Source organism: Phalaenopsis equestris, unplaced genomic scaffold (genome assembly GCF_001263595.1).
Source record: "Phalaenopsis equestris unplaced genomic scaffold, ASM126359v1 Scaffold000002, whole genome shotgun sequence".
In the NCBI taxonomy this organism is placed as follows: domain Eukaryota; kingdom Viridiplantae; phylum Streptophyta; class Magnoliopsida; order Asparagales; family Orchidaceae; genus Phalaenopsis; species Phalaenopsis equestris.
Window position 1 is genome coordinate 56,675,430 of NW_018164444.1, and position 27,388 is coordinate 56,702,817.

Below are 27,388 nucleotides of genomic sequence, written 5' to 3' on the forward strand. Positions count from 1 at the left end.
AAGCTCAAATCAAATACTCGAAGTGATGTTAAAAACTTCATAAGATTTAGTGAAAGACAACATGATAGGTCTACTAATTTTGCAAGTTATAATTAAAACAAACATCATGATGGAGTATTTAGATATGTTAGCTAATAGACTAACAAAAACACTAACAAGAACTATAACTGATATGCCACCAATAAATTTTTATCATCTCACACAAATCTCAAGACAATCTTTTGATCAAGAAACATTCAAACTTCAATTAAGAGTCATCCAGAGCTATGATTTCAGCAAACATGTAGTTAAACTGACAAGCTTGAAGAGACAAACCAAATGATATCAAAATTAGTCTAGTCTGAGTCAAATCAAGTCATTAAACCACTATTGGAAGATTTCTAGACATATTTAAAATGTCGAACAAATGTCGAATCTAGCAAGTCTAGTCGAATTGAGTGTCTGGACAAGACGAATCCAGTGAGCCTAATATTGCTTAATTCTAACGTCGTTAAGACTCTCAAATGTCCATCAAACGTTGTTTAATTGAAGAATGCTCTTCGGACTATCCGATCATAGTGTTTCATATTCCTGCATTAATTGCGCATAAAACATTATAAATAGAGCATCACCCCTCTCATGAGAAGGGGAGAGCTTGAGATTTGAGGAAGTGCTTAAAGCTTCAAGAAGGAGCCGAAGTCCAACATCATCACTGTTAACTGTTGCTGATAGTCGTCGACCACCATCAACCTTCGTCGATCGCCACTGACCTCGTCGACCACTGCCAACTGTCATCGATCACCGCCAATCTCCGTCAACCACCACTTGTCGCCCACCACTGATCCTCATCGACCATCAAACACTTCTTACAACAAGTTTATTCGTGCACCGACGTAACTCCAAAGAGTGTTCATCCCTTCTTGAATGCCTCATCATTAAAAAATTTTCTTGGTCGAACATGAATTTGGATGTAATAGTCAAGCATAGAAGTTCAAAGAAAATTTAAGGCCATCTAAAGTATAATTTAAGTAAATTTTTTTATTGAAATGAACATTTAAATGAAACAAATTTAAATACACCAAAAATGTTTTAAGTGAAGTCCTAATAAGCTCAAATCAAATACCCGCAGTGATGTTAAAAACTTCATAAGATTTAGTGAAAGACAAAATGATAGGTCTACTAATTTTGCAAGTTATAAATAAAACTAACATCATGATGGAGTATTTAGATATATTAGCTAATAGACTAAGAAAAACACTAACAAGAACTATAACTGATATGCCACCAATAAATTTTCATCATCTCACACAAATCTCAAGACAATCTTTTGATCAAGAAACATTCAAACTTCAATTAAGAGTCATCCAGAGCTATGATTTCAGCAAACATGTAGTTAAACTGACAAGCTTGAAGAGACAAACCCAATGATATCAAAATTAGTCTAGTCTGAGTCAAATCAAGTCATTAAACCACTATTGGAAGATTTCTAGACATATTTAAAATGTCGAACAAATGTCGAATCTAGCAAGTCTAGTCGAATTGAGTGTCTGGACAAGACGAATCCAGTGAGCCTAATATTGCTTAATTCTAACGTCGTTAAGACTCTCAAATGTCCATCAAACGTCGTTTAATTGAAGAATGCTCTTCGGACTATCCGATCATAATGTTTCATATTCCTGCATTAATTGCACATAGAACATTATAAATAGAGCCTCACCCCTCTCATGAGGAGGGGGAGAGCTTAAGATTTGAGGAAGTGCTTAAAGCTTCGAGAAGGAGCCGAAGTCCAACATCATCACTGCTAACTGTTGCTGATAGTCGTCGACCACCATCAACCTTCGTCGATCGCCACTGACCTCGTCGACCACTGCTAACTGTCATCGATCACGACCAATCTTCGTCAACCACCACCTGTCGCCCTCCACCGATCCTCATCGACCATCAAACACTTCTTAAAACAAGTTTATTCGTGCATTGACGTAACTCCAAAGAGTGTTCATCCCTTTTCCACCTGTGAGACGTGGGATTGTGCATGTAATATCTAGTTTATAGTGGATTTCTTCAGTTGGGCCAGACCCCATGGTTTTTTTCCCTTTCTTGATTTTCCATGTAAAAAAACTTATGGTGTCATTACTTGCTATTTTCTTTCTTTCGAGTGAGTGTTGAAACTTTGTACCATACTAAGACGATATTTGTAGCTCTGCCGGTGTGAATTTTCTTGCACGCATCAATAACTATACCAATATCCTCTAAAAAAAAGAGACTTTAAAATAATATAGAGCATAGAGACATAAAAAACTTAGAGCCCTATCTGACATTTAATGTTGATGATCACCATGGACAACTAATATCGTTCAACTATCATTGCTCAATCGTCCTCGTTTAACCAAAACTTAGAGCCCTATCTGACATTTAATGTTGATGCTCACCATGGACAACTTCAACTATCATTGCTCAATTGTCCTCGTTTAACTTTTATTACCCAAATATCACAGCTTGTTCTTTGTCATCAAACCAATGTCGCTAGATCATTACAACTCGTTTGTCGTTGCCCAACCATCATAACTCAATTCATCATTGTGTAATCAATGATGTTCAACTTCCATAGCTCATATATTGTTGCTCAACTACCATGACCTGCTCATCATCGTTTGATCAAGCAGCTCATTCACACAAACCGCTCTAACTCATCTTTTATCACCATATCATTATAGCTCATTGATTGTTCCTTGATAAATATCGTCTGATCTGTATAGCTTGTTCATCATTGGCCAATTATCATTCCAAAACCACCATCGTTCAATCGTCATTGTCACGCAGCAATCACATCCTCCCGTTAAGAGAAACATAAAAATTTTGTAACTTCATATATATTTATTATTTTAATTGAATTAGACCTAATAATTTTTACTTTAAGTTTTAGGGAAAAAAAATGATTTCTCTAATCTTTGAAAAAAAATAATTTATTACTTTAAGTTGTAACTTCATGTATATTTTAAATGGCCAGTTAGTTATTTTAACTATAATTAAAATAATTTAAAATTGAGTCCGACCAAAGCTTCCTTTGAAAGCAATTTCAGCCGCACATGATTGGCTTCCCCAGTCCCTACCAACACAAACCCGCGGCACCACTTCCTCTCACCCGCGGCACTACCCAACCAATCCTCCGGAGTGCAGACAACTAGACAAGCCATTCCCTCTACGCAACATCAACCGCCTCTTTCTCATTCTTAACTTATTCCGGCGGAACACGGGCCACCACCGGCATCGTGACGGCGTTCCCGCCACGCTCGCTACGAGAAAGCGATCACTGTCCACGTCCTTCCACTCGCAACGCTGATTCGGACGCGAAGCCATAAATTCCAATTCAGTTGCCTAATCTAGCTCGCGTCCGCTTCCGCTCGCTTGTGAGTTTATTCTCCTACGTTGTTCTCTTCGCCGGATATTGCTAGCTAGCTCGCCGGAGTTCTTTTGCGGCTTAAGGTTGGTCTTGCTTTTCTTCTTCTGGCTGCTCGTTGGTTTCTTGTTGAATGCTGAGGAGGTTATTTGAATGGGATTTCGGATTTGTTTGTTTGATTTTTTGAGTAATGTGCATAAGTAGAAGCCATTGTTACTCTCTTCGTCTGTTCTTCTTCTTCTTCTTCTTGTTCTCTTGTTTTGATTTGTTGGAATTATATTTTTCTTCCATGTGCTATTGATAGTCATTCACTATTTTAACTTTATTACAGCTGTTCATCAGTTCAGTTTGAAAGAAATGCGGAAGTGTGATTGAGATCACGGTATGGATTTGTAGTGTGGTTTAGTAAGTTTGCATTTGTGTTGAAATTTGTGCGAGCGATGCTGTCATTGCGGATTTGATTGATGTTAATGCTTCGTTCTGTGGTAAGAATTTTGATTTGGATTTGTTAGATAAGTTATTTATTTTTGATTTTTTTTATATGGCTATGTTCAAGAATTATATCCGAGTTTATTTGGATTTTAAATTGGGAAAATCTTGGAAGATGGAGTCTAGATTAACCAGCCGTGCAATATTATGGGAAAATCTTGGAAGATGGAGTCTAGATTAACCATGGCAATGCCGTGCAATATTTGCTCATTGTCTGATTTCTTTTCTGGTTTTTGATGCTTTTATTTTTCTATTTATGATTTTAAATAGTTGGACATATTGGGTAATTTTTTTAGCGTGTGTTTATTCGCACCTTACTTTTGGTGATCATTCTTTTTCTAGTGTGGCGTTCTGTTGTGGAAATGTTGGAAGTTGACGTCGCTGACAGCAAAGACTCGTCACTTGAGTCTCTTTTAGAAGACAATTGGGTAAATCCAATTAAGGAAGTGAACCATTTATTGTGCAATCTTATTCAGGCAAGTGCCACTTTAGGGGAACAATTGAGATAAATCTTACCTCAAGAAGCATTTGTTTTTTTTGGCGAACTTACTATTTCTTGCATTTCCATTCCTTAGAAAAAATTATGGAAAGATGATCACTCAGCAGTGCGCTGAAAGAATGATTAGGAATGATGCAACTGTAAATTTTTGTTGAACAAGAGTTTTTTCTTTTTATACGAGTTATTTTGTTATTTTTATAATATTATTAGCTTTCTGATTTTCCTTTTTCAGATTTGAGTTTTTATGTAAACGGTCAATAAAAGGCAATTGCACTTTGGTTCTTTTATTATTTGTAAATGCACCATATTGTTTTTTGGTTTACACTTTTGTTCATTTGGGTTTTGCATTTTCTTAGAATGATACAACTTGCCCTTTCTTCTAACAATGCCATAAAACCTAACTAAATATTATTAATGCCTTTTGCTAAGATTCCCTCCCAATTATGATTGTTATTTGAACACATGCTAGCTTTTTTAAGCATTTACATCACAACTTGCCGCTTAATTTCTGTGCTCTAATGCATAGATGTTAAGAATGACTTTTTGTCCTTTTTTCTCTCCTCTGCATATAACAATTTATTTCATTTCTGAAAATAGGCTTGTATCTTAAAGGTCGTGGCTGTAATTACTCTTCATTAATTTAAGATTAATTCTTCCTGTTGAGTTTAATTTTTAGTATTGGCCATGGATTAATGAGTATTTTATTTTTGATTAGCTCCGTAAGATGTACAAACCTTGAAACCAATTCACCAAAATGTGAAAAACAACCAAGATCAAACTTCATACTCTCATTTTCCTTGTCGTATGGAGGAAAACTGCTACTTTACCACAACCATTTCATGTGGAACAATTGCTTGAGTATACTACAATGTTACATGGCATCTTTTATCCTTTTCTAGATATCACCAATGAAACTCCCGAATTTTTTGCTTTTTTTTATCACTTTAATAAATTTAAGGAAAATTTACATACATATGACTTAATTCCTATGTATTTATAGATCTAACACAAACTTTAATTTTTACATACGTATTAATCTACCTATGTAATGAAAGGAATTGAAATAATTGTTCAAAAAAAAAAAATCTCCTTCATTCATTATAGACTTGGGTTTATATTGAGCCTTACAACTTTCTTTACAAATAAACCCCTAAACATCATCTATATTTTCTATTTACAAATAGAACCCTAAGCTATTTACAATTCTCAACACTCCCCTCTAGATGGACAAAAGATATTCACTAAGCCCATCTTGTCACACAACCTAGATATATCTAATGAGCTAAGCCACTTGGTGAGGTCGTCAGCTACTTGTTCTCTAGTAGCTACATGATTTATCTTCTGTAGTCTGCTATTCAACTTCTTGATGAATAACCTATCAATCTTTACATGCTTGGTTCTGTCGTGCTGCGCCGGGTTACTGACGATGCTGATTGTTGACTTGTTGTCTCACCACAACTTCATTTTAGCTCCTTTGTTTATTTTGAGCTCTACCAATAGAGATCTAAGCCATAACTTCTCAACAACTCCTAAGGTCATGGCCCTGTACTCATCCTCTATTGTGGACCTCGCAACTAACAATTGCTTATTGCTTTTTCAAGAGACCAAATTGCCTCCCCCACAAACATGCGGTATCTTGATGTGGACCTCTTGTCTTCAGCTCAACTAGAGTCACAGTAGCCCCCATTGCCTAAATGTTCATTTTTTGAAAAGCAAACCTTTCTCTAGTGCACTCTTTAGGTATCTTAGAATCTGATACACTACATCCGTTTGACCCCTTCTCGGATCATGCATGTAGCAACTCACCACGCTTATTGCAAATGATATGTTAGGATGAGTGTGACTCCAATAGATGAGACGACCTACTAACCTCTGGTGCCTCTCATGATCAACTTGCTCTCCCACCTCTGCGCTCAACTTTTCCTTCTGATCAATTGGTTAAACTTCAGGTTTGCATCTCAACGTGCCTGTCTCTGTGAGCAAGTCTAGCATATACTTCCTATGAGATAGAACAATCCCCTTTGTTCCATGAGCTCCTCAATCCCAAGAAAGTATCAAAGCTGTCTCAATTTCTTCACCCCAAACACTTCCCTCAAACTTGTCTTCATCTGAGAGATCTCTCCCTCATCATCACCAGTGACAATCAATTCATCCACGTACACACCAAGAATATTAATGTGATCTTCATGTCGTTGAAAGAACACTGTGTGGTCGACATCGATCTGTTGATAACCTATGCCTGTAATTTCTCTCTTGAACTTATCAAATCAATCTCGAGGAAAATGTTTCAAATCGTACAGTAACTTTCTCACTCTATATACTTTGTCCATTGTTTGGTTTATGTCGAAGCTTGGGGGCATCTCCATGTACAACTCTTTTAGGAAATCCTTATGAAGAAACATTTTTTTCATATCCAGTTGCTGCAACCTCCATCTACCATTCACTACCACAGAGACGAGCGTTTTGTCTGTGCTTATCTTTGCCAGTGGTGCAAATGCCTCATCATAGTTGATGTCATGTGTTTGAATATACCTTTTCGCCACCAATCGTGCTTTATATCGATCAATATTTCCTTTTGAAATCTGCTTCTCTGTGAAGACCCATTTGCACTCGATTATCTTTTTCTCTAATGGTAGCAATGTGAGCATATACTGTTCTTATCAAGAGCACCGAGTTTCTCCAGCATGACAATCTTTTACTTTGGATTCTTCTTAGCTACCCGCCAACACTTGGGAATGAATACAGTGTTAGAAAATACAATGAATGCTCCGTATAAATGTGATATGTTAGAATACGGGACAACTGAGAAATATCATGTGAGAAACCAAAATGATTAGGAGAACAACGATCTTAAGGATAACCAACGCTGCTACGAGAGGTTCTCCTTAAAGTTGTGGTAATGGGAGGAGAAGGGAGAATAATCATATCGCCTATATAATTGAATTCCGAGGTGGATGGTGTTGTTGTCTTAGGAGTCGGGTAGATCAGAATAAGGACTTTTTAGCACAAATGACACGATAGACACTTTTCCCTTATTTTGCCTCCTTTTTGTGTCCATCCTCAACTCCCTTGAGCTTGAATCCCATCACCTTCGGGCTCATTTTCTTACTCTTCCTTCGTCGATCATTCCCACACAATAGATCAAGGCATCGTTCCCACATGCATTAATCTTTCACCATCATTACTCTCCTCCTCTCACCTTGTACCTTTAGTATCTGACGAGTCACCAAAGATTGAGGTTAGGTGTAGTATGGTTCAAATTCTCTAAAAGTTGCATCCATACTCACAAATAATCTCTTCTTTATAGGGCTCCAACAAACATACCATTTCTGAGTGGCAGAATAACTCAGGAAAATAGACTTCACAGCTCTGGGATATAACTTCCTTATTGATGGTATATTATACTTCACAAAACATACACAAGAAAATACCTTCAATGGGAGGATCCCACCTTTATTTCGTTTGAACAACTCACAAGGAGATTGCCAATATAAAATTTTTGACGGCATTCTGTTGATTAATTGAGCACCTATCAAAACAGCTTGCCCCCACAAGTGTTTTCGGACATTCATCTAGATCATCATGCTTCGGGCTATTTATAGGTGTAGATTCTTCCTCTTTGCTACTCCGTTTTGTACCGATGTGTATGAACATGTTTGATGTTGTATCCTTTGGGCTGATAGATATTCTTCAAATGCCTTGTTGGTATATTTTGTCCCATTATCAGACCTCAATACGTTCACAATTGCATCGTTTTGAGTTTGAATTACTCTGTGAAAGTCTTTAAAGCGGGCTAACACATCACTTTGATTTTTCATGAGATATAACTAAGTAACACGAGAAAAATATTCAATGAAATTTACAAAATATGTGTAACCATTTATCGAAGTTGTAGAACAAGATCCCCATATGTCTGAATGCACTAAGTCAAAAATAAAAAAAAACTATTGTCAGAACTAACATAAGAGCTCTTGACATACTTACCAAACTCACAAATATCACACACAAGTTTTTGTTTATCTATCTTTTCAGATAAAAACGGATACAAATGACTCAATAGCTAAATGAAGTTCATCCCATGCATTTGTGATGTAGCAAGAACACATCCTCCACACTCCTCCCAGATCCTCCTATTCAGACACTCTCTCCCATGGATTTGAAGGTTGAATCAATCCCCTCTATGCAAGTACTAGAGTCTGCTACGTCATATGTCAATCACAATTCTCCTACCAATCCCTTTTTTTTAGGTTCACCTTAAAAATATCAAATGAAACAACATATTTTAGTTGAAGTATAATGACACTAATAGATGAAATGCTTATTGGAAAGGATAGAGCATGTAAAATACTGGACATAGTCATAGAATTAGTACATCGCATTGTACCCTTATCAACCACAGGTTGTGCTGTACCATCAGAGGTCCGAATGCTCACTGGAACTGCTAAGTGAGTATAAGAAGTCAACTCACTAGCGACACCTGCCACATGTCGAGATGCACCAGAATTTACTATCCATTTTGGTGATCTTATGGTGGATATAGATGTAAGAGCATGCGTATCACAAGTACATTCTGCTGATTGAACATAAATAACAGTGTTTCTCTTTGATGATGATCGGGTGGATGCATCGTCAATCACATCACCTACCGTTCTTTGTTTCCTCTTCAACATCTCCAGGAACTTGTGATTCTGATCGGTAAAGACCATCCCTGTCTCTCCCTTGTTCTCTGCTACTATCAGATTTGCTCGTTAGCCCCTTCTTCCACCCCTTTGGCCCCCGAAATTATGACCACAACCTCTAGACTGTCCAGATTCACCCGTCTTTCTCTTCTTGGGTGGCTTGGACAAGCCTTGCTCATGCCACTCTTATCTTGTATAATCACAACGATGACTGATCCAGTTATGGAATCATGACCTGGGCTAGGATGACTGATCTCCTCTGATCGAAGTCCGCTTTCATATGAGCCATAAAATGCATAATTTTTATTTGTGCAAATCTCCTCAATCTTGCTCCCCGGATCACGACTTGGCATAAGTGAGAATCAACCAAGGTCTTGCACAACGGCTCCGGCTTTTTGGAGTACCCCTGAATTGATCTATCTCTTTGTACCACTGCTTCTATGTCACGCTGAATCTGCAACACCCTCATGTGATTCTCAGTCCAAGCATAGGTCCTCTTCAGCTTTGCCCAAATGCCTTTTACTTTTCAAATGCAATCTACTGACGAGGCAATCGATGTACCATCAAGTTGGGAAGCTAGGTGTGAAGTAAGGCGTGTGTGGTCTTCCACTCATCCTCTTTAGCTCCGTCACTCTTTGGTTCAGCCTTGACTCTCGCAGATATACCTATAGTTTTCCCTACTATATCAGGCTCGATACGATGCGACCAATTTAGATACATGGTCGGTCCATCAAGTTTTAGATCCACAGGAGGGAGATCTAGCTTCTCCTTAGTCCGAGCATGTGCTGCGGTAGTAGCTCTTGTTGAGATGTTAGCTCCCTGTATGAGCTCGATCAATATCTTCAAAACTTCTGGATCTATCTCCCTCAAAAGCTTTTCTCTCGCACTATCTTCGTCTCCTGACATCCTCAATCTCAAGGATCCAAGTTTAGATCATATGCGACTTCTTTCCTCTTTCTGACGTGATCTTGATCTATGCTATCATCAAGATCAAGCTCAATTTAACTCTTCTTTAATTTGTATGTCTGATCTGAAGCTCTCACCAGTTTTAGTTTCACGCAAAGCCCCCCTATTACGTCCCTCGCTCGACCCAGAGAATCCAAAACTTTCTCCTATTTCCCGGTCGCGACCCGACAACTGAAGGCTTTGCCCTATCCTTGTTCCTTTGTACATAGGAGTCAGCACTTACCCTCTGCTTCGCAGCAAATGAAGGGATTGCTGTGTATGAAGACCTCTGAAACTCCCGTTTCTTCTCTTCTCTATGCGCCAAAATAGGAACCACAAGAATGCAGCCCCATCTCATTCGCGTGGTAATAGTGGCAAATATTGGATCACAACACACAGAGACTTTCAAAACTCCTTCCTTTCACCTCTTATATGTTCAAGAAATGCAACGACGGGTCACCGTGCTCCTTGGAAGGCAACAATGGGATTGATGTGCTTGTTGGAAAGCAATGACGGGATCACATAGCTCAAAGACCTCTGAAAGTCCCTGCTTCTGCTCCTACGTTTGGGAAAAGCAACGACGGGATCGTTGCATACAAAGATCTTCAGATGTAGCTCCTGCATCCCTGCGAGCGAAGCCGAAGCCTCTGTTTATCTGTTCTTCCTTTCACAGTGTTAGGGCTAGGACTCTGATACCAAATTGAAAACCCTTGCTCTGAAAAAACTCTTTCATTCACGAATGACATGGGCTTATACAGAGCCTTACAACTTTCTTTACAAATAAACTCATTGACATCTTCTATATTTTCTATTGACAAATAGGATCCTAAATTATATATAATTCTCAACAAAAGGTGTATTTCACTTAGTAAAAATTAAAATATTTTTGATGTGATATAAAAGATTTAGGTGGTATAAATGTGAAAAAGCAAATTTTAGGTTTTAGATATATAAATTCATTGGAGCTTGGTTTTGTATGTATGTAAATTCCCTTAAATTCAAATGTGAACTACAATTAGCTATTATCTTTATTGCTATCAATGGTAGCTCCCATGTGGCAAGCCAATTTTGTTGCCTCTCTCCTCTTACTTTAATGCCTCACCCTACCAATCCGGTGCTTCTTCGATGGCATTGGCATTCAAAGTCTTTTCAAGTGGTTTGAAATGATTTTTGTAGTGTCATATGCCACTAATTGAGGTTTAAGGATAAACTTCCTAATATAATTACCCAAGTAAATTTAGATCTTACAAGATTGTCCACAGTTTTCTTTGGTTATTCCTATCAAGTGAATCTTTTCCAAGGATTAGGAATGAGGGCCCAAAGCAATAAGGCTAGGGTTCACAGATATGCGAAGAAGAAAATGCTTTAGAGATATAATACCGAAACATAGAATAAAACTAAAAAAGCAGACGAATGTCAAGCCAAATATTTGTTGGAAAGATTTCCTTAAATCAATGCATAATTTCACTGTTATTCTTTTTTCATGTGGAGAGGACAACAATTGCAATTGAACTCCTCTGTATCTGTAAATTGGCGGCTGGAGAAGGTACTTAGTGAAGGATATAGGTTAGATGGATGAGTTCAACTATTCTACTGGGGGGTTTAGATTCTTAATTTGGAGGATTCCAACCCTATATGCGCTAATAAGATAACTGTTGGAAAGCGGACGATTAATTTAGGAAATTCTTAATTTAGGGATAGAATAAACCCCTTGATATGAGGATTTAATTTAGATATAGAATAATTTAGTTTTATTATTATTTTTTTGTTTATATATATATTCATTATTCAATGTATATGTATTAGTTAGTGTGCTTGATGCAAAATAATTCTGAATTTCATTCCATATTTTTGTCATGATATCAGAGACCTAGGGTTTCACACCTCTGGGTTTATTTTTTTTCAGGTCCTCATTGCCAAGTTATTGTCAGCCGCCATTGTTGATATTCTTTTTTTTCTTCTTTGTGTTGTGACAGCCTCTGCAGCTGTTATTTTTTCATCAATACGCGATGTCTGAGATTATTTAAACAATTAACTCTTTTTCAATATGATGAAGGAGCGCCAAAAATCCATCTTCCTCCCGACAAACTGTAAAATATACACAACTCTTATAGACTCAACATTCCAAACTGCTTAAAATGCTAATTCGTATTTATCTAGAGGGTAGAGATAGGTTTGGGCATGACATATGCTAGAAATAATAGGGTAAGATTACGGTTAGGTTAGCTTTGATACTAAATATTATCGAAGTTAACCCAAATCACAATAGAAAAAATAAATGCTATTATTAAAAAATCAATATGCGGTTACAAATGATACATTGAAAGGGAAATAATGACAATAAAAAAAAAACACACAAATAAATTTGCATTCCTTGGGGTGGTGGTTGGTTATAAGAGGGGCGGTGGAGCAGCTGGTGGGGGACAGAGGGTGGCTGAACTATAGGTGGAGGAGATGAGTAGGCTGGCCGTTAGAAGGCAGCAAGGAGGGGGGTACGGTGCTGTTGCTGGGTTGCAAGAGGGATGGTGGCTATCTGACTTGCGACAAAGGAATGTTGGAGGAGTGGCTGGCTGCAGGCGTATGGTAAGGTGGAAGGAGGGTTAGTTGCTAGGAAACAACAGATTTGTTGTTAGTTTGTTGCAGTAGAGCGGACTGGTGGCTGGAGGTGGGTCAGGGTGGGGGTTTGCAGGGAAAAACAACTGCAACATTGCTTTTTAATGGTCAGCAAGAAGGACGACAACGACGGCTGCAAGGAAGAGGATGCAGAGGAAAGACAGGTCTAGGATAATCATGACCTCGTACAAGTTACAATTGAAGTACCTTCTCGTCGTCAGATACAACCCTTCAAGGGAATACATTGATGCCAAAGGCTGTCCTAACAGAAAGCTGAATAAAAAACTATCATAAAACCTGAAAATAGCATATTTATAGACTTAAGATTAAATAAGGGTGGACCCCACTCCAAATAGGAGGGAAATTCAAATTAAGGGAGGGAGACCGGCCCTCTTGGACCAATCCAGGTCATGACTAGCTGGGGTCGCAAAAATGTGTAGGAAGGTCCCGATTCCGCCACTAGGAGTGGCCCAAGAGGAATGATCGACTCCTCAAGAGGGACAAAATTTGGACCTGTTGGGTCCAAATACATCAGCTGGGTCATTGCTCATTTGCGGGGCTTTCACATGGGGAGGAGGGGAGCTCCCGCGTTGAATAGATTTTAAAATTTCTTTTTGTTGAACTAAGGATAGGGATTGCTAGGTTAATGTCAAACCTTCTTTAAAATGGATAAAAAACTTGAAATAGTCTTTATCTGTACAATCACACAGCTAGTCTTAAATTTTTGGCATTGTCTTAGAACTAATTTTTACAATTGAAGGAAAACACAATCCTATAACGATAAAGCAACTAAATCACCTTAACTTTTAGGGGCTTATTTTAATTTTTTGGGAATTGATTTAGTCAAGAGATTCGAGTAATTGCCTTGCCATACATCTATTTTTGATTGGCCCAAACTTGGTGGCTGCATGGGTTGATTTCTTTCATTTAAAGGTAATTGCCTTGCCATACATCTATTTTTGATTGGCCGTTGATTTCTTTCATTTAAAGGTTTTTTTTCAACATTTGATGCATCAAAATTTGTTTTCAACATCTCAAAGGGATACATTCATCTGTACTGCATTGGACCTCTCGGTATAGCCTCATAACACAAACGTATTGGCAGATACTCCATAGAGAAAGAAACCTCGAGCAAATATCCGCTCGAGCATGCATAGTATTAAATGAATACTTGTATCAATTTTCTTCAACGAATCAATATTCAAAGTCTCTATGCACAACTCCATGAAGAATGCACTGGTTTCGATGAATCGATTAAGTACCGGCTTGGACAAAGCATTGAATGCAATTTGTAGTAAGTACTGCAAAAAATTATTATAGTCGTTACTCTTCATGCCAAATATTTTTCCCGTTCTCAAGTTAATACAATGGTTTATATTTAAAGCACAACCACTAGAAAACTTTAAAGAATGCATCTACTTAAAGATTGCTCTTTGTTGATTCAATGTGAGACATTATATAGTTTTGGGCTTTATTATTTTACCTGTATTTGTCTTTTTGAAATTCTAACTCCTCTTGCAATACTTCTTCAGGTCCAATCTTTCTTTGATGTTATCTTTTGTTTTTCCCTTAATTTGCAGCACAATATTGAAGATATTATAAAAAATTCTTCTCAATATGCAAAATATTAAAATTATGTCTAATCAGATTGATCATTCAGTATGGAAGATCTCATAAAATGCATCACTTTGTCTAGTTATGTGTAACACCAAAATCTGGAAGACGATTTGAGATTAGTTTTGGTGTCTCAGTGATCTTTGGTACTTCACTGATTATCTATAATAAAATGACTCAAGTTATTCTTGGGGGTGGATTTGATCTTTCAACTCAATTTCTAAAAAATACATCTTTATTGTTTCAGAATGATTGGTTGCGGGCTAAGAGCCTTCAATGACTATCAAACCAGAAAGTTTTTCTTCCATATTTCAAGTTAATGCTTTGGACATATCCGTATATTAAAAATAAACCAATTTCTTGATTGTGCTCCAACTAGATAGCATCTCATAAGTTGGGAAATCACAAATCGTTCACATAAGAGCGACTTTAAGATAAAAATTTTGTTTCATAGCGATATCATAAGTCAAAACTCCTGTTTTCCAGAATAGTTGAAGCTTATCCTTTGGGCTATGTGGACCTGATATGAATAACATCAGAAATAAAAATAACACAATTATGCAAATATCTGGGGACAAATATATGACGTGATGATTACTGATCAACATGAATAGGGTGTGGTAGCGTGACTGCAAGATGTGAACTCATTTGCACATAAGCCAAGCTTAAAGTTGTGTGGTTCAACTGCAAAGTCGCGATAACTGTGATTAAAGTGCTTCTAGGCTTCACCAACTGATGGATAACCCATAGAATTAGTATCTACATATCCAGTATTATGTCATGTCATGCGAGGAGTTGTGCACATATAAATGAATAGTCGATGAAGCCATCAAATGAGTGCAAGGTAGAAGAGACGCTTGTGCGTTTTTTTTTTCTGATTTTCGCTCTTTTGCCCCATTGGGTTGAACCATTAGTGTTGCAAAATCTACATTTTGTCTCTACTACATCAGCCTTGTAATATAACATGCATTCGTTAACACAGCATTCTATCTTTTCAGATAGTAGCTCTGACTCCGACACTAACTTTTTGGTTTTGTACAAGTCATCAAAGACTAAATTGTCTTTAGCATTCGTCTCATTTAATAATGTTGTTATCTGATTGAAGCATTCTCTGGGCATGTTGAAATCAGATTTCATACTCAACATTCTAAGTGCAGTCGATAATTTTGTATGTGTAATGTCTCATTCCCATGTTGTTGCACAGTATTTAATAAATTATATAATTGTTGTGTTTCGTTGTTTGGCTCTTGATTATCATTAGGTGCACTCCCAACAAATGAGCCCTGTTGACATCGACAATTATTTCCATATATGCACTAGAATCGTGTTACGTTAGAGGGGCATAACTTGATAAGGCGCCAGCATAACCATACTGAACATTTGGTTTAAACTAACCATGTGAAGTTAAATACCAATAATTTAGTTTAAATCTCCCATGGTAAAGATCCAACTTCATTTTGTCAGGCGTCATGTACGTTTGATTCTTATGCTTGACATAGGGCATCAAAAGTTGCCTTTTGAAAGGTAAGCGGGCAGCTGCGTTGCCACTTATGCAAATTCCTTAACACGATTTAAGAACTTGTCAGTGAGTTCTTTTCTTCTTGGATGTTATCTGTTATGCATCCATAATATCAAGTTTCAAATATCCATCTGTAGCATTGATGTAACTTTATAGATTTGTACAATTATATATTAGTTGTACGCATATTTTGTATGTATGGGATATCTTAAACCCAAACATCAATCTTTACATAGAAAGCACAAAAAATTTCTTTGTATTACATATAACCTTTAAATTGAACATAAAAACAAAATAATTCTTATGTGTTACATACCTAATGCCTAAACTTCAAAATAAACATAAAAATCACATAATTCTTATGTATTACATACATAACAACACATAATCATCTACTCTTTTAATAGGGCGATTAGATGATCGGCGTTTAAGGTGACAAAATTATTAACATGTTTGAAAATGTGTTATTTTTTATGTACATTTAATGTTTATTTTTAGTGATATTGCACTACATTTTTGTGTTTTTGATTACATGTACAATAGGTTAAGCAATTGGAGAAAAAAGAGCGAAAATAGAGTAAAACGAGATCAAATGGAGCAAAGAAGTACAAAGTGAACTGGCACCTAGGCACTAGCGTCTAGCGACTAAGGATCAGACCCTATACGTATAAATAAAGAGCCTGGCGTCATGACGCCAGACAGTTATCTTGCGCTTCTAGAAGATTGACGCCTAAGCACCATAATTGGTTTTTTTTTTTTTAAATGCAATGTGCTTGGACGAATTTTGAAGGGGCATCTGAAGTGAATCTTGGGGATTTCGAGGGTTATCTTAAGGGGGGCTTGGTGTCTCTTCGTTTGAAATAGGGGGAAGTGCCTTTTGGAGTTCTTAGCGACTCTTAACACTTAGGAAGAAGAGAGAAAGGGAGGAATTGAGAGATTTCTTCATTTCTTGCATTTATCTTTTAGAGATTGGAGAGGAGTGCAAGGGATTGCTATTTTTTGTGCAAGGAGGGCGTGAATATTCTGTAAAAATAAGTCTTGTACTCTTTTTGTATTTGCTTTGAAATATTGCAATATAAATGTATGATTTCAATGCATTTGCAATGAAGAATCCATGTGTTTCTTCATGTTTAGTGTGTAGTTTTTCTTACCCTATACTCTTGTTATGAAGTAGTGACATGCGTAGAAAAATGCGTAGAGAAAATCTCCACCTTGCGAATATCCAGCCCCTTTGGAGAAATACATCATGAAGTTTCTTACACCGAAGTGGGTTGGGCAATCATACCAACTAGCAACTGCAAACATTCAACAAGTTCAAGTAACGCAAGAACTTGTTGAAAATACCTGGCTTAATCAACTTTTTTGTTGCATTTTCATTATATGATCCGACAGAGTGAACTCCACCTACAACTGTATTCTTCAACAGTTTATAGATATTACAATCAGGTTTCATAGCTCGCAATGCCTTCAAAATTCCTTGTTGTGCCAATAAATCTTTCACCCTTGTTTGCCACAATCTGAAGTTCTCTGTTTAATTGAACTTCATTATCTCGAATTTTGCACCAGATATTGTCATTTGAAATTAATATTGCAATGAATTTCTTTTGCCTTGTATTGAAACAAAACACATCACAAATAAGTTCAAATAAACCTGAAATTTCCTTTGTCAATTGCAGCAATTTTCCGCAGTTTCCTGTGATTCGTGAATCAAAATTTTCACACGAAACACCTTTCATGTTCGCAAAAAAATTCGCCTGAAATACTGCGAATACCAGCCGAACTTCACTTGTCACAATTTCTCCTGCAACAAACCTGCGAATATCCACGAAATTCGCGAACTCCACCTGTCGCAATTTCTCTTGAGACAAACTTATGAACTCCGCTGGCCGAACTCTGCCTGTCGCAACTCCTGCGATAAACTTGCGAACTCCGCTAGCCGAATTCCTTTGTCCCTTTGTTTGCAAAACGAGGCTCCTGTTCGTGCTAACACTTCGGCTAAATTGTTGTCCCGCGAGCGAAAACCTTCGCGAAATACCTCCGCGAGACCACTGTTCGCGAATAATCGCGCCTGCTCGCTTCGCCTGTACCCTGTCGAACTCCAACTGTCGCAAACTCCACCTACGACAAATTTGTGAACAATCCGCTGGTCGAGCACCACCTGTCGTAACACCTCCTGCTACAAATTTGCGAACTCCGTTGGTCGAGCACTACCTGTCTCAATACCTCCTCCGACAAATTTGAGAACTCCGCTAGCCGAGCACCATCTGTCGCAACTCCTATCGCGAACACCTGCAGATTCTCTAGCAACTCCTATCGCGAACTCCTGCTCTACCGTTTGGGAACAGTGGACGAACTACTCCGTGAACTGTTGCGACGCTTATTAGCCTTCGTCGGCACTTTTCTTGGTCGTCCTGAGCCGCTGACCCTCGCCGCACCTTTGCGCGAATGCCTCTACGAAAAGTCTGCCTCGGACCTCTTATCGTTGAACTCCTCTGTGAACTCCTCTGATTCCTCTCTGATTCCTGTGAAACTAGCGAACCCCGCTCGACTACCTCTTCTTCTCGTCGCTGCAGTCCTCTCAAAGTTTGTTCCTTCGCTCCAGCCAAAGAATTCGCTCCCAGGAAATCCGAGAACTTCCTCCCTTGGGCCTCCAGCAAAGGAAAGATTCAAAGGCAATATTCCCCTGGTGAAAATCCAAAGGCAATATTCCACATGAATAAGAGAGTTCGGCAGTTCGCGCAAACAGAAAGTTCGCATGGTACGCGCGAAGAGGCGGTTTGCGGTTCTCAGCAGGCTTCAGCGACTTCGGCGTTCGTCTTTTAATTCGCAAACCGCCTAAAGTCGTTGTCTGCCCGCGAACCAAAAGACGAACGTTGAAGTTGCTGAAGCCTGTGGAGAACCACAAACCGCCTCTTTGCGCGTACCACGCGAACTCTTTGTTCGCGCGAACTACCGAACTGCCGCACTAATCATCTGCTTCGCACTCCTTCGCAGAAACCTCGCGGATGCATGTCGCTGAAGATGCCCGATGTCGCGATTCGCCGCTATCGCGAACTGCTTCGTGCTTGTTTGCCAAAACCGCGAACTGCAAACTGATCGTGCGAAACTGAAGCCTCTTTTTTGACGAATTCGCCTCTGCCTCTGTGCGCGAACTCCTGTCGCGCGCAGATCCTAATCGCGAACCTTCTTTTTGTCGCGATCCAATGCCTTCGCTGAAATTGCCGAGCCCGCTTCTCCTGTCGCGAGCGAATTGTGCCGCAAATCCTTCGCCCTGTGGCGTTCGCGTGAAGCTTGCGGACCTCCGAATTCGTCTATCCCGAATTCGCCTGTGTTGAAATGTCGCGAACTTCTGTATCGCGATCCTCCTTGAAGTGCTGCCAATCGAGAATCCTCTCGCCTGGCTGTCACGCGAACCCTGTGAAATCCCTTGGAAATCCTTCGCGAACTCTTTCGAGGAACTGCCTCAAAATTACCGCCCGGACTTCACCTTCCAAATCCCCAAATCTTTCTTCTTACTTCCTGCGCTGCTAAAGTTTTCTTCCCTGCCCTAGAACCTATGTAATTTAGGGAAAAAAAAACAAGAATCAACACAAAATCAGAAGAATAATACAGAGATTTAACGAGGTTTGGCGAAGATGCCTACATCTTTGGGAGCAGAGTGACGAATTCACTATTTCAGAGGAGTTACATACCCATAGGGTTACACATCTATTTATAGATAAAACCCACAGATAAATTTACAAACATGCCCTCGCTCCTCCAATCCATTAATCCAAGAGACACACCTCTTCATTTCAGGAGACACACCTCTCAAAATCCAAGAGACTCCAAATTCTTGGTATAGGAGTCATACCTAACAGTTGTAACTTGCCTTGTTTATTTTGTTAAGTCTATACTGAATAAACGATAAAATGGGACTATTTCATAAAAGACTATTGTATTTTAAAATTCACTTCTATCTTGCTTTTGATTTTTTTATTTAAGTATATTAAATTGCAATAGATACTTCTTTTCTAAACTATTTTAGGCATAATGATATTTTTAAAAAATAAGCAGCTTGATTTTGTTATGAACTTACTTTCTTTACCTTCCTTAAATTTTTTATGATTTTTGTTTTAACTTTTCAATTTCATCAATAAATTTTCACTGCAAAGTCGGCAGAAAATTTGCTACATTATATGATAATTATTACCTTGAGTTATCCTTTTACTTTTTGATGGATTAGTTATAATGTGTCAAATGTGTAATTGTGTATTCTATCTTTTGTCTTTTGTTTATTAGACGGAACAGGGTGACATTTCTGTTGCCATCCCAAATGAGGAGGCTATTGAAGTTGATTGTTTACTTGAAGAGCCACACGCTGAAGCACTAGATGTTGATGCCATGTATTTGAACTCAGAAACTTTAGAAAATTGTTTAAATGTGGAAGGAACTCCATGCAGTACGGGGTTATATGACCAGCGAGACGATTGTGGTATGGTTTTCTTAGATGATTTTGACATGCTTTTTTTTATTTCTCTCTGAAGATGCTTATTTTAATCAAACACCTTCAGCATGAAATCTTTCATGTAGATTTCATTTACTGCTCCAAATCAATTTCATTTATTGCTTAATGTTTAAAAATTCTTGATTTGTCTTCTACTGCATGATGAATATCAGATAGTGCAGCTTCATAGAGTAATATTGCCCAAGTTCTACTTCCTTAAATATTTGATTGTTGATGTATTTGAAATATTGATGAATTTATTTGTGACAGTCAACACTTGTAATAACTCATATTGGTAGATAGAAATCTTTCTAGTTTTTCTCTAAAGATGTATATTTGAGAAGTTTTCATGTCTGTAATGGCTCTAACCCTACTCCATTTAGATATTGTCTGCTTTGGCCTAATGACCTTACATTTGTCCCATTGGTGTACCTTTTCAATCGAGTCGTCTTTTGGTATGATGGGTGGAATTTCATTAGAAACTCAAAAGTTAAACATGCTCGTATGAGAGTACTCTGCAGTTGAAATTTCAATAGAATTCTTAAGGTTAAGCATGCTTGTATGGGAGCACTCCCAGGATGGGTGACCTCCTCGAAGTTACAGCAATGGAATAAAACCGTAAGGCCATTAGGACAAAGCAAATAATATCTTGATGGGTAATAGTTCGAGCTGTTACAACATCATTGTTGATTAGAATTTGATTGATATGCTACATAGCATGCACTTCACTGATTTGTATTCTTTTTTATTTCTTTCTCTGAGTCTTCGGGCTTTTTACATATACATCTCTGTTTTGATGAGACATTATTTGCAAAAATAGTTATTTGTGCTTTCTCTTCTTATTTAGGACATTTGCAAATTGCTTTTTCTATACAGGCATCTTGGATGTTGATGCTGAAAAAGCAGGGATGCAGGCATTAAAGTATGAAGTATGTTTCTGTGTAGATGATTTTTAAATATATATATATTCGCTAAATATTGGAACCTGTGTATTTCTGAAGAGCCATCCATAAAAATTGCATGCATGGTGTTTATTTTGAAAGAATCCTCATCAACAATGACCTTGCATAATTATAAATGATGAATTTGAATACTTGATTCTTGGATGAATGACTGTAGAAATATGTGTTTTTTCTACATAATCAAATTGTTGATGGTGCATATCTGAAATAATTGATGGTTCTTCAAATATCATTGTTGTTTGGGATCAGTTTATGTGCAATCTCTGTTCAGTTCTACTTTAGAAACTCATCTTTAGAAGCTTTGCTGATGACATTGAATAGAACTGCTTACTGAAGGAGGTAGGATGATCTTTTTAATCTTCTTTAGCTCTTTTCATCCTTTTAGAGATGGTGTAGCTTCTTGATTAATAGTACCAACATCTTTGGAAAAATGGAGTTCAACATAATGTTATAGCTGACATAAATCTTCAGCTGTGCCAGCACAGTTTCTGCAGCTCTAGAACCAATATGTACAAAAGCTGCAGAATTATATAAAGTGATTTAATAAGATCCCAAGGGAGGGGTGCATCATTAGCTGTTTACTTCAGTATAATGGGAGCAAAAGCTTTATTCTTGAGCATTATGTTTTCTGACTTGTGCATTTCCCACCATTTATTTTACTGGCCTTCACAGAAAGGTTTGAATGTCTTGAATTCGAAAGAACTTCTGCATGCCCCCTTTTTTCCTAAAAGAAGGGTTTATGTATTTTTGTACAAATTGGTTTTAGTAGTCCTTATTTGCAAGTCTCATTGGTGGTGTGTTTTGACATGCACAAATGTTGGCATGAGGTACTAAGTTGAGACAACATAGGCACAATTACACGACATAACTATAAAAAGTAGGCCATAACACGCCATGGATGCAATATTTTATTTACAAATTATAAATAGAAAATATATAATTAATACAATTGATATTAGTTTTTTTTAATATATAGAAGCATCACTCAACAAAGTATAATATCATATACTTCACATGAGAAGTTTAAAATTATATAATGGCGTTGTCCACTTCGTTGCTAGGGTTTCGCCATTATGGCGAAACCTGGTATCTCTTCGTCGATTTAGTCTTCGTCGTATTTCCTCCTTTTTCGTCATGCTTCGTTTGTGTCGTGCGGCGTCGGCTTCGCCTCGACTTTCGTCGCGCGTCGTCTATTCTGCGGCTGTTTCACGCTCGAAGAAGAGGTTTTGCTCCTCTGTTTCGTCTTCTGTCGTCAGCTGCGCCTTTGTGCTTGCTGCTCGCTGAAGGACGGGTTGTAGGGCCGATCGCGCTTCTGCGGCTCGTCTTTTGCGGCTCCGTCTTCTGCGGCTTCGCCCCGATTGCGATTTTCCCGTCTTCTACGGCTCATCCTCTGCACTCTTTTATGTTTCGCCCGCTGCTGCAGAGGTATAGGTTATTCCCCTTCGCCTTTCGCTCTTCCCTTCCACTACAAATTCGTTGTTCTTTCGTCGTGCCTCCCTCTTGTGGTGATGGCTTTGGACAGATCATATGCTACTGCCCTTGCGGGAGTCCACGCCTTAGGTACTCCTAAATCGTGCTCTTTCACTCCTTCATTTGAGTTGACGGAGGATATCGAGAAACCTGATAGGAAGAATGTGAAGTCTGTCATCTTTTTTATAGAAGCTGAATGTAATCAACTTGCTTCCTTCTGTTTTCTGAATTTGGTTGAGAAATTTCTTTATGATCATCCCAAAATAAAGTTTATTCGTAAGGAATTTGAGCTTATGCATCTTGTTGGAGAGTGAAAAATGGACTTCTAGATGGAATAGACATTCTTATTCAACTTGAAGAGGATTACACACAATTATTTGCTAGAAGAGTAATCTGAATTGATAATAGAGCAATGACCCACAAATGGAACCATCAATCATTCCGGGTTGGTGGATTTTGACCCACAAATGGAACCATCAATCATTCCGGTTTGGATTCGCCTCCCTGACCTAAAATTTTATTATTTTACTCAAAAAGTTTTGTACTCTATTGTCTCAACTTATGATAAGCCGCTCAAAATGGACATTCATACTTTTAATCTTTCCCGTCCATCTGAAACCAGAGTACTCGTTGAAAGGGACATCACTTTCATCGCTTATGAGGAAATTTGGTTAGGCACATAACACCATGGCTATTGGCAAAGGTTGTGATTGAACTTTTTTCTTCGTATTATTCGAATTGTCGTATGTTTGACCACTCTAGTTCTCAATGTCATCATCTATACCCCCACCTCAGATCAAAAAAGCAAAGTGTTCTGCCAGAGACAGTGATTCCCCCTTCTTCTGATATGCTCCAAGTTATTGACAGAATTGATCATCAAAATGATACCCCTGAAGATGCCACTATTTTTCACAGACAATATTTTAACCATTCAGCCTCCACACAATGCTGTAGTTTCCTCATCTTTGGAAGCTCTTTTCGTAGGGGCGAGGGATACATTTTAGACTTCACCTGCCCTAGAACCTATCACTGATGTTATGGATGGTAACATTGCTAATGCTTCTCTACTGCCTCATCAGGTCGAGCAAGAGGTTAATGCTACTCAGTCACATGGGGTTCATGACGTGCAACAGTCTACACTTGTCTGATCACCTTTGGACCAATCCACCGATCAGATGAGTTAATCCTCGGATGAGGAATGATAGGTTTACACATCCAAAAGGAAGAAGTAGAATGGAGACCTACTTGAGCTCAGGAATTTGATGGATGATACTTTGGTTACTTCGGGTAATGGTACATACCTCACCAATTTGTTAGCCGGCTCCCTTCCGAAAACTCGAGGCAGAGGCAGGACTAAACTGAGTGGTACCTAGCTTTTTGCGCGCGCTAATTGCTTTTGGTTTTTTGATCTTATATTTATCTTTTCTTTTTTGGGATTTTGTGTGTGTTGTATTGTGTGAGTTAAGTGCTTTCTTTTAGGCTCACCATACAACCTATCTGTATCTTTTCCTCTTTAATATATTTGCCCTAGGGCTTTTTCAAAAGAAAAAAAAGAAAAAAGAAGTTTAAAATTAATAAAAGAAAAATAAACATTACTTATTACAATTAATTTTTTTTTCTCATGCAATATTTGGCATTTTTTAATAAACAGTAGGATTAAATTTTGTTAATCATACTTATTTTGCCAATATCAACATCATCTAAAAGTATATAAAAAATCCTTAAAGATATTCATGCCTATTCTAAACAATTAAACAAAATATTACTTTCAGCATATCGATGATGTATGAATAATTGATGCTAACACATTCAATACTAAAGTAATTATACTCCTGTCCTTTTTAATAGTTCCTTCAGCTTCATTTCTTTTTCAAGGAACTTAGAGCATTCTAATGTAATCTATTAATATATTTCCACCAATATACAACTATATAGTGTCTTTAGATTCTTTATAAAACAGGAAGATTGCAGTGCATAAATATCACTGCTTCATCCCCACTAAGTATTAAACTTTTTCCTCTATTGAATTTATAAAAGATATATTCTCCATTTTTTTTTTCGGAATGAAATGGGCAATATGGTTGTTCTAATAGTTTAGAAGCCAAATTTTATTGTTTTAGGGAAATGGCATGATAAAACATCCTGTAAGCTTTTGCATTCATAGTATGTTTACAAGTTACGAAGTTTTGATTGACAAAACCCCACTAAGTGTAAAGAACTTAGCACACATTATACTTACTATTGCTTTTTCTTCAACATTTGGTAAAAAACCTTTTCAATTTATTTCATTAGATATCTTGGTATATTAACGTGATTTTGAGCTTTATTTAGCCAAACATAATTATAATATCTAAGAAAAGAATGCATTTAACAAGATTAATTCTCAGTTGGTATGCTAAGCATAGGTTAGTTAAATAATATCAACATTAAGGGAGTGAGTTAAGTGATGAAGGGCAATATTATTTTTATTTACCTTTGTATGAAAATGTCTTTTGTCACCTTAAAAAATGTCGGCTCCTCATTATTTTTATATCCTTCATGTCGATATATTATCTCTTTTCACTCTTTTAAGCATAGAATACATGTCTTGCATGAGGTGATGATAATGCTTATTTGTATACCTACTTTTAATACCCCCATGTATTGACTCCATAAAAGAAACAATGTAATTTATTTTTCCCCACCCCAAATTTCCAAATATATTTTTTTATCCACATCATCTTCTCGATACATGCTTTACTTGTCACTAATTATTCTAGTTTGTAATTCTTGTTCTATAATTTTGAAGTACTTAAGCATAATGTGTTAAGAAAGGCAGAGGTAGACTTAGGAAGACTTGGGCTTATTGTATTAAAAATGATCTTAATTTACTAGAACTAAATGAAAATATGACACTAAATAGGACGCAATGGAGAAAAATGATTCATGTAGCCGACCCCACGTAGTGGGATTAAGGTGGTGTTGTTGTTTTTGTTGTTGTTTAAGCATAATGCTTTTTTTATGCAAATTGAGTGCCTGTAAATTGACAATATATATAGCTTCACAAATTTATTGAAAGATTGAAGGCCTCCACAAGTGATTCATGATAAAAATGATTTATGAAGGTTTCAATTTTTGTGATATTTGTGATCCAATTTTTCTCTTTATAGCTTATCTTATCATCATCTTTTTGTCCTTGCAGCATATATACTATAATTTAAGAATGATCAATTCCAAGAAAATACCTGGGCTATTTGGTCTCCATTAGTATTTTTGTTGCTTTGCACATGATGCATCATTGGTGATTTTTCAAACCATTTATGTTAACCAACCCCATAATCATTTGCTTGATATATTCTTTTAGTAAAATTTATGTGACAGGCGCTAACAACTCCCGATTACGGGCACTAAAATAGTGCATGGTCTGAACAACGCTCGGTTCGGACATTTCAAATCACAAGGCCAACCCGTTGGGCATCGCAGAAGGGGGACCGTGAGTTCACAAATCCTCGCGAGGGAATGCGATTGTGGGAGATCTCGCGCGAAGGCGGGAAGGATCGCAGCAGGGATCGCGAACTATCACGATCTAGCTTGGGGCTTTCCAAATCAATTTCCCTAGGAAGTGCTTTTTGGATTTCTCTAGGCTTCCCACTCTCTTCTTTTGTGTAGAAGCTTCCTCTGTCCGGAGGGAGCCTATAAGTTGTCTTAGGCATGTAGGGAGTCAGTTCTTGCTGTGTTCAGTTTCATATCTTTTTCCCTTTATGGGATGTATCTGAGGAGGTGGTGGTGCTCCAACTATATCCCCTCCAAGGTAGTGATTGTATCCTCCCTTTTTACCTTCCCCAAACCTTCTCCTCCCCCACTCCTCTGTCGCCGCACCCTCCATCTGTCACCTCTGCATTCAACCATTCCCCTTCCTGCAGATTACTACTGTTGTCCCACCTTCCTAACTCCTTTCAAGCATCTCCCAACCACCCCCATACCGCTGCCGACCACCTACAACCCTTCCTACTTATTGTCCCTATAATTCCGCCCCTTCCCATCGCTACCACCCCGCCTTCTGTGACTGCCGCCATCCCTCCTAATCATCTCGATCCCTCTAGCCGACCTCTACCATCCTTCCTCCTGCGTATCTAGGAGTATTTGCTTGTGGTGTTTTATATTTTGTGTTGTTATTTCTATCCGAGTCATGTATTAACCTTATCTTAATATTAATGAAAATTATTATTATTTGTGTTTCTACTGTTTTACCTAATACTTCGAACCAATTTATCTTCATATGCCTCTTTCTATATGATTGCCTTTAAAAATATAGCTTTAGATTATATGAATAAAATCAATAAGAGGTCTTCTTTGTGCTTATAATCCTTATAAGATTAATGTCTATTTTGTCTTGGAATCCAACTATCATATATGATAACTTCCTTTTCATTTATTTTTTTGATTTGTTCAAGCAATTTTTTATGTTAGCTATTTTTGAAGTAGTGTCGTTTTTAAAATATTATAAATTGAGTGGTTATACTCTGTTTGATTATTAGCTTCATAATAAAAAGTACTAAAATAGCATAAATATATTAGGGGTTGCTTGTTAACAAATTTAAGGTGGGATATAGGCAGGATTTAACTTTAATTTTGTCAAATGGTGAAAATGACCTTTTTAAATTTTTGGATTTACTAATTCGGACCTAACGCATTTTCTACTTAAACCAGGATTTAGTAGATTTGATTGCTGGGTAGATTATGCAAATATGTTAATT

General features: G+C 37.6%; 1 protein-coding gene across 8 annotated transcripts in view; it reads left to right on the plus strand.

Annotated features, from left to right (window-relative positions):
- The first annotated feature begins 3,212 nt into the window (after positions 1-3,212).
- The window catches only part of LOC110039515, a 45,036-nt gene continuing 20,860 nt past the window's right edge, over positions 3,213-27,388 (plus strand). Inside the window, exons 1-5 of one of the 8 annotated variants that reach the window (XM_020744607.1) lie at positions 3,214-3,462; positions 3,708-3,758; positions 4,208-4,341; positions 20,016-20,208; positions 21,097-21,149. In XM_020744607.1, the coding sequence (XP_020600266.1) occupies positions 4,228-4,341; positions 20,016-20,208; positions 21,097-21,149 (360 nt within the window). In that variant the 5' untranslated portion in view covers positions 3,214-3,462; positions 3,708-3,758; positions 4,208-4,227. The other 7 variants (XM_020744613.1, XM_020744605.1, XM_020744612.1 and 4 more) reach the window with 7 other exon arrangements.